The sequence below is a fragment of the Capsicum annuum genome, chromosome 6 (genome assembly GCF_002878395.1).
Source record: "Capsicum annuum cultivar UCD-10X-F1 chromosome 6, UCD10Xv1.1, whole genome shotgun sequence".
Lineage (NCBI taxonomy): Eukaryota > Viridiplantae > Streptophyta > Magnoliopsida > Solanales > Solanaceae > Capsicum > Capsicum annuum.
This window is the reverse complement of record NC_061116.1, coordinates 187,725,667-187,734,069: the sequence shown is the minus strand read 5'-3', so window position 1 is coordinate 187,734,069 and position 8,403 is coordinate 187,725,667. Positions and strand designations below refer to the sequence as shown.

Below are 8,403 nucleotides of genomic sequence, written 5' to 3'. Positions count from 1 at the left end.
TCACAAAATAGGAACCAGGTTCCAAGAAATTATGAAAAGAAAAATCATGATCAAGTGTGTCACAAGTGTGGCAGTCTTGAATACTTCATCAAATTTTGTCCTTTATGGACAGTGGAGCCCAAGAAAAATAACCAAGAAAAATATAAGGAACAAAAAAATGACCTGGTTCTTCCATCACACAGAATGATGACAAAACATAAAGCTAATGTTATTGTTAAAAGGGCTCTTAATAAAATGAGAAACTCTTCTGATGAATTTGAAGATAAAGAACCACAAAATCGATCATGACTAGCTATAGTGGATTCTGATGATGAGGACACTATAGCACTTGTTGCAATTGCTGATTCGAATGGTAAATAATAGAAGAAAATTTCAAGAAGGCCATAATTTCACACATGGCAAGTTCAGACTTAGATGGTGATACTGAAAAAGAAGAATCTGAGGTATGTTTCCTTGATCTTAAACCTGAACTCAAAAATTTTTGTAAAAGAAAACTTGAAAATTTGGCTTATGTTCTATTTGATGCCTATTATTCTACTTGTTCTGACAAGAATCAGCTTATGACTTATTATGCATCTTTAAGAATGGACTATCAAAGTCTAGATGAAGAAAATTGTTCCTTCAAAAACTCTATTAATGAATTTTCTTCTAAAGGAAAAAGCCAAGCAACCACTTTTCAATAATTTTTAGAAGATGACATCAAAAAATTGACTGTAAATCTTTAAGAGCTTACTGAAAAATAGGTTACTGCAGAAAAATCTTGCAAGGACTAAAGATGGTTAGAACACAATAAAAAGTGGACTAGGTCGTCAACACTGATAATTCAAATTCAAGATATTCAAACCACCATACACATGGGATTGGTTTTAAACCTGAAGAACACAAGTCTCACAAGGTAACCCTGCTAGATTAAAATTTTGTACTCATTATGGAAGGAAGGCCATCTTAGAAATCAATGTTAAGGTCAAATTTGAGCAAATCATAAAAATATTAATTTTTTCAAAAAAGGACCTAGTTTTTATCAGATGAATTGTTATAATTTTATTAAAAATAAATCAGGTCCTTACCATGAAAATGTTCAAAAGAAACAGTCCTCTTATTTGCCTTTCTGGGCTAGAAGAGATCTCATTGCCTTTCTGAGCTAGAAGAGATCTCATTCATCCTTTTACTCATCGAAAGAGGCCCAAGTTAATCTGGGTACCCAAGACCAATCTTTAACTAGTGTTTCAAGTAAATGTGAGAGTAAAATACAAATTATGATAGCTGAATAATACATGCTTCGGACACATGATCGAAATATGAGAAAGTTTCCTCCCACTCACGTATTTCCAAGGTTACAAAGTAGTCCTTGAAAAGAAAAAAAGGATTGAAACATAACTTGCTGAGCGTCTCTTAGATGCATGACAAAACAAAAGCACTCAAATTCTGAAACCTGGTTCTAAATGAAGGAGTCATGAAAATCGTGTTCATAAGTTGCCCAACACCAATTCAGTGAATAATTGCTCAAAGTGATCAAAAATCAAGAAGAATGTTAGAATGTTCTAGCTTCAATATTGAAGGCTCGCTCACAACAATTGGGAAAACTAAACAACAGGAACCTAGTTCATACAAATTTATAGAAAGATGATGAAAAAATTAGTCTTGTGAATGGCAATCTTGATGATTGTGATTTTGAAGAGTAGGTTGACAATGAAGGATTTGTTATTGCTACAGATAATTGTAAAGATTATGAATAGTCTATACTGATAGAACCTGATTTCTAAGCAGTTCTTGAAAATGATCAAATTCACAGTCTAGTGGTGATCCTCATATCAATGAGGGGGTACATGAGACAAGGGGAACCAATGTTGAGACAATGTATAGTGAGCAAAAAAGAGGGGGAAGTGTTGGATGATTAAAGGGTTCAATGCAATGTGAACCTAGTTTTCGTTTCTTGGAGCTTGGTCTTATGAAGAAGCATTGATGCGTCATAACTTCCTTAATAATTAGATAGTAAATAAACAATTTTATGCTTGATTGGACATATAATGTATATCTAATAAATCAGTATCGTACTATTACAGGTACACACCTCAGACACATCTTTGACAGTGGCTAAACGGTCTGGGGAACCTAGTCCATTTCCTTTAGTGTCATCATTGTCTTAGCCACCTCATTATCTAAACCAGGTTCACAAACTCCAACTCATAGCCTCACTTTTAAAGTTTAACTAACTATTTCTTAGGGGAACTACTTTCTTAGGAACAAACAAATATCAGTTATCTTATTGTTGGAAAATCCATCATTGTTGCACAAAATTTGATGAGTCCTTTAATCATATCTAATTTTGCTTAACCAGGGTTTGAAAGTCATCAAGAAGAAGTCATCTGACAAAAATATCCAAAAGAAGTAAGATCTTTGTTCATATGAATCAGGTTCTGAAAAAAAAAATAGGTCTCATCATTCAGTTGTTGTTTTATCTACATCTTACAAATGCATAGTTTACTTGAAGATAAAAATACTCAACTAAAGGTGGACCTCATGAATTCTTAGCATGAAGTATTATAAAGAAAAAAATAAAGTGCACAATGGTATGAAAAAGCATTCCCCATCCTCTTTCTCAGCCTTAGTACCTTTTCTACCAGTATATATCCTCGAGTTCCTTTGTCTCCAGTTTTTCTTGTGGTGCTTATGTTTTGTTTCATACCCGTGATATGATATGCTTTTGATTGGGGTCCTAAGGGCTTAAATTGGTACATGTCTATTGTATTGTATTTCTTCTCTGCATGTCTTGATTGCTTATGTAAAATGGTTGATGTCCTCAGATTGACTTACCTTATTGTCAACAAATATGTGCTGAATAGTGTTTCCCGAGTGGCCATGAGTTAAAATGATATTGCACTTGCTATATGTTCATTGTGTTCTTTGGTTGTTGATTTTTAATGACGTCAAAAGGGGAAGTTATATGGTGTGGACAAGGAATATATGATGCACTATTTGTCATCATCAAAAAAGGAAAAATTATTGGAAAGATGGAGCACGTGTTTGTAGTTTTGATGATAGACAAATACGAACCTAGTTCACTACTTGTTGACTTTTGTATGTTGAATCATGTGAATCAGGTCCCAGAATAAGTGACGTGAATATGGTATCATGTGAACCAGATTCCAGAATAGGCGACGTGACTATATAAGAAAATCAAGGACCAATAAGAAATATTGGAGCCACGAAATAAAGAAGAAAATAAATAAAAGAGCAAGAAGTAAAGAATGGAGCAAAAAAGAAAAGAAATTAAGAGAAAAGAAGGAAAGAAATAAAAATATGAAATAGAGTCTAAAGAGGAGTCAAAGTTTTCTTATATGATACAATCTCATTATAAGGAAAGGAATCACATATTTCCTCATAGGAAACCAAGTTCCATTTGGAGAAGGCGTCCAATTCCGTGATATTTTAGGGCATGAAAAATCTCCAGCATATATATGAAAAGAATATCATTGAGACCCGCACCTATTGCATATCCACAAAATTAATCATCTTTAGAGCAATAGCCATCGGAGCAAAAACTGCAGGAGTTCAACACAGCAAAACAGAAACCTAGTTCACAATTTTTATTTGAGTTTGCACTACTGAATACTAAAGTGTGAGAAGATTAAGGCTAGAGTTAGTAGTCGTTGTTGGATTCATCAGTTGGAGTAAATTAATGAGTTTCGAGTCTTTAATAGGATAGATTCTGAGTTGTAATCTTTTCTTTTATTGAACGTTATTTAGTCATGAATGTGAATAATAAGAAGCGGGTTTGACTTCTTATTCGTGGGGCGTTGTAACAAGAAGCGGGTTTGACTTCTTGTTTGTGATGTATTGTAATAAGAAGCGGGTTTGACTTCTTGGAGTGCTCATATAGTGAGTAGAATAGTTAGAGTAAATTGTGGAGTTGTGAGTTAAGAGTTAGGTTCTAGGATTGCAGGATTGTAATCTTAAACAAAGGTCTTTGCAATTAGAGGAGATTGGTGGTGAAATCCTACGCAGTGTAGGTCGTGGATTTTTACTCCCTTGAGCAAGGAGTTTTCCACGGTAAATTTGTGTTGCACTTTTTTACTGTTTGTTGTTTACTGCAAATTCCGAGATCAGGTTCCTAATATGTGTGGTGGATTAGTTAATTTCTACATCATAAATTTTATTCACACTCATTATCTACACAAATTTGAATAATTTAAGAGTACAGAGGTTATTCCATACTACATCTCACCTCTCGGTATTAGCCATTATGAATTTCTACATCAAAAGTTTTCGATTAATGGTTTAAAAATCCAAAGACTAATTCCTCGTTGACATATTAGTCTAAGAGTTCATTTGAAATAAGAAACTGGAAAATATTAATAAGTTTATCACCAATATAGTCGAACACTAAGTTGCACGAACTCTTCACTTTCAATGTTGCACCAGTTGATATTTTTGAAGATTTTGAGCAATATAGGTTGAACAACTGACATTTGAGGACTAAGTACCCCTTCAAAACCAAAAAAACTAAAATAACAAAAGATTTAAGCAAAATACTAACAAAATGTTAAAAAAGAATCAACAATTATTATACTCACTCACAATATCAGGTTGGAGCAGATACCACAACAAAGAGTAATCCATTCCTACAAATAAAATAAAATGGTAACATAAATTTAACTATTTTTTCTCCTAAAATTAAGAGTTAATAGAGGGAATGAAAGAAAAATTGCACACATGCAACTACAAAGGCTCATTTTTATTAGGCGAGATATATATAAAATTCAAGCTTGAAACAAATAAAAGGAGGATATCTTGTTGGTTTTTCTTACCACGGCAGCGACCTTTGTCCCTCAAATAGAGTGTGACAGTAAATTTCAAAGGGAATAAATTGTGTTAGTCTTTGATCAAATTTATAAAACAAAAAAAAAAATTAAGGGTGTTTTCTTTCCTTTAATTACCAACTTGAAGTTTGATACTTATCTAGATGGATTTCAAATTGTTGGCGCATAGAAAAAGCATGGTGCTAAAAAAAAAAACTGCATGAACAGAAGGAGAAGAATTCTGTTTATACATACAAAGAGAAAAGAGAGATGAGAGTTTGAATTAATTTCCTTGATGAATGAAGGAATAAGAAACATTCGGGAGAAGTTGATGCGTTACAATATGGAGAAGAAACGGTAGGTTTTCTTAATCGGTGGGTATTCTCTAATTTGGTTGTCATTAATTATTAATTTTATGAGATAAATAGATGAGAAAAAGGAAAAAAAATAAAAAAATTAGAGCAAAAAAGATAAATGGCATTATTGATCAACTAAGCATACCACATCAGCAGATTTATATTTCTCCTTTATATTAATATATATACTACTCTTAATTCTTTATGGTGGTAGAATCTGATCATTAGTGTCATTAGTTAATCTCTAGATCATTAATTTTTCATCTTTACTACCCTCATTCATTCTTACTTAATTGCATGGAAGACTTACTCTCTTATAAATAGTGTAGTCTTGCATTATTTCCTAAGTACAAGAAAATATAGAGTTAACAAAATTTAGAAAAAAAAAGTTTATTAGTTAAAGGGAGGTGCTCTTTTTGTGGAGTTTTGAACATAACTCTTGTCCAGAGTTGTTGATTTGTTCTTTATAAGAAGACTGTTGTATCCTGTGAGAACAAGTCAAAAAGATTACTGTTGGACGGTGAAAACATTTACTGCAGTGGACTTAAATCTCATTAAATAGAACGAGATATCCGTGCCTCAACCTAGAAGAAGATTTTTTTTGTTTTCTTCATTTGTAATTTTTCAGTTGTAATTTTATTATCATTTCACCAACAAATACTATATCAAAATCTTCTCTTACATACTATATCAAAATCTTCTCTTACTTTTAGGGGATTCAACAGTTTATATATAATTAGAAAAACTCATTTTTGTCCTTGTTGCACGATATAAATTCTCAGTGAAGAGAATTCAATTGAACCCATTGGCTCTATACAGCTCCGCCCTGCAGATAAAGGATTCAATTTAATGTTTTGAACTATATCTGGAATATTCATGTGGACCAAAAACAATGTGTTAGGAAAAGAAAAAATATTATATGATCACATTACATAGTACTACATAAACGGTACAATATATTCCACCTTTTACCCAAAAGAAATGTACAAACGACTGTAGCTCTTCTTCTTCCTCATTAATTTTCTACAGGTAAACTTCAAAGATGAAAGCAAGACATATCACACAAACATACACATTAACTATACGTATGGTACTTGTGACTTATTCATATTCATTTAAAGCACAGCATCAAATTTTGCCATTGTCTCTGTGCTCTATGGCAATTAAGCACAGATCTTTTTGCTTCGATGCACTTAATCCAGTTTTTGCGACCATATCCAAGTCTTCTGTACTAGCTCCATATGGAAGTGCCCAATCGAAATGATATAGGAGCCGAGCCAAAGGATGTTTAACATTAGCTAAACCAAGTTGCATTCCTGGACAAATCCTTCTTCCAGAACCAAATGGAATAAATTCAAAATAATTTCCCATATAGTCAACCGGAGAATTTTCAAATCTCTCTGGTATAAAATTATCAGGATCGTCCCAACTTTCGGAATCTCTTCCAAGTGCCCATGTATTAATTAGTACTCTTGTCTTAGGAGGTATCGTATATCCATCAATATATGTTTGTTTTCTACATTCCCTTAGCAGTAGATTACCCGGAGGATGTAGCCTCAATGTTTCATTGATCACTAATTTTAAGTATGTCAATTTATCAAGATCTTCTTCATCAAAACTTGTCTTCCCTTTGAAGACTTGTCTCACTTCATTTTGTGCCTTCGCCATAATATTTGGTCTCCTCATCATTTCTGATAATGCCCAAATAATAGACCCAGCTGAAGTTTCAGTTCCACCAGAGAACATGTCCTACAACAAAAAATAAGTATGTATATACATAAATAAAGACTATCATATTCGAATATATATACATAAGGTAGTAATAGACAATTCCATGAGAGTGCACAATTAAATGTTAAGTTTAGGTTAATTATATACCTTGTCATTATTAAATAGTGTAAAACTTTCAAATTACCTTTTATCTATTATAACAACAAACATTTCTTAATTTAAAGATTATAAATCTCATTTCTTGTGAAGACTCAGTTGTAAATATCCTTTGTGTGACTTAATTGTGCAATATTCTTTGTACTATGGTATATATAACTTAATTAAGGAGAGAACTTACAGCAATGAATGCTTTTATGTGATCATTTGTTATTGGAAATTGAAGTTCACCATTCTCCTTAATTCTTAAGAGAACATCAACCAAATCTTCACCTCCAATTAATTGATCACCATTTTCCTTCCTTCCCAGTGCTTGATTCTTAATGTGTTCATTAACAATGTTCTCAAGAGCTACATCAACCTTTTGATGCAGCTTCAAGAGTTTCGATTGCACCCCACTCATCTTGTGAAGTAACTTCCACGAAGGGAACAAATCAGCCACATCAAATCCTCCTATTGTGTCCAGCACGTCCCTCAACAAATTAATCAACTCGCCTTGATTTGTGCATACTTTTCCGAAGGCTGATCTACAAGTCACTGAATTCGAAAACTGAAGCATTTTCTCTGTTAAGTTGACAACACTAGAACCATTCGTGGATCGGATTGATGAGACGATTTTCATAATCTCATCCTTCCGAATTGAACCAAATGACTTGACAATTTTGGTACTTAGTAGGTTTGTAACACATATGTTACGCATTTGTCTCCATTCGTCACCATATGGTGTAAATACAATGTCCTTAAAATTGTAAGTAGTGATGCTTACGGATGTAAGTTGTGGCCTAGTAGCAAAGGCGAGTTCATGAGTTTTTAGTACTTCTTTGGCCATATTAGGAGATGATATGACTATAGTAGGAATTTCTCCGAGTTGCAAATACATAATAGGACCATATTTCATTGCCAAATTTTTAAAGATACAATGTGGAAATAATAATGCACCTCTCAAGTGATGGAGGCTCCCAATAATAGGAAGTCTCCATGGACCTGGAGGCAATTTTTCTTGTGTTGATTTTCTCCTTTTGGCCAATAGAGTAAACAAAAAGGAAAAACATATGACCATTGTAACAAAGTTGAAAGTAGAAAAATAAATGATCTCCATATTTATAGAGTAAGGAACAAAAGTGAGCTTTTGATGTATATTGACTCCTTAAAGTTTTAGTAGGCTTTTATAATACTCTCAACCGGATGAAGGAAAAAAATTATGAAAAAGTTAGCAAGGGGACATCCAAATATCCAATGCATAACAGTTGGGAGTTTAAACTATTTAAATCATGTGTAATTAACTATTCCCTTAGCTTACTTGTCATGATTCCATTTCTGAGAGTCAAATGTTTAAACTTTCACTTAATATTTTAAAATGT

General features: G+C 32.9%; 1 protein-coding gene across 1 annotated transcript; it reads right to left on the bottom strand.

Annotated features, from left to right (window-relative positions):
- Positions 1-6,052: 6,052 nt before the first annotated feature.
- Positions 6,053-8,174, bottom strand: LOC107874860 (premnaspirodiene oxygenase). The gene is made up of 2 exons (XM_016721574.2): positions 7,224-8,174; positions 6,053-6,904 (listed from the first exon to the last, which is right to left on the bottom strand). Exons 1-2 carry the CDS (start codon positions 8,139-8,141, stop codon positions 6,284-6,286), a joined length of 1,539 nt encoding a protein of 512 aa, XP_016577060.2. The 5' UTR covers positions 8,142-8,174; the 3' UTR covers positions 6,053-6,283.
- Positions 8,175-8,403: the final 229 nt, after the last annotated feature.

What these genes read in the sequence shown, in the direction of transcription:
- LOC107874860 (XM_016721574.2), bottom strand. Translation starts at nt 8,141, where the DNA reads ATGGAGATCATTTATTTTTCTACTTTCAACTTTGTTACAATGGTCATA. An exon ending in ACATAAAAGCATTCATTGCT is followed by an intron (nt 6,905 to 7,223) that starts GTAAGTTCTCTC and finishes TTTTTGTTGTAG; the next exon opens with GACATGTTCTCTGGTGGAAC.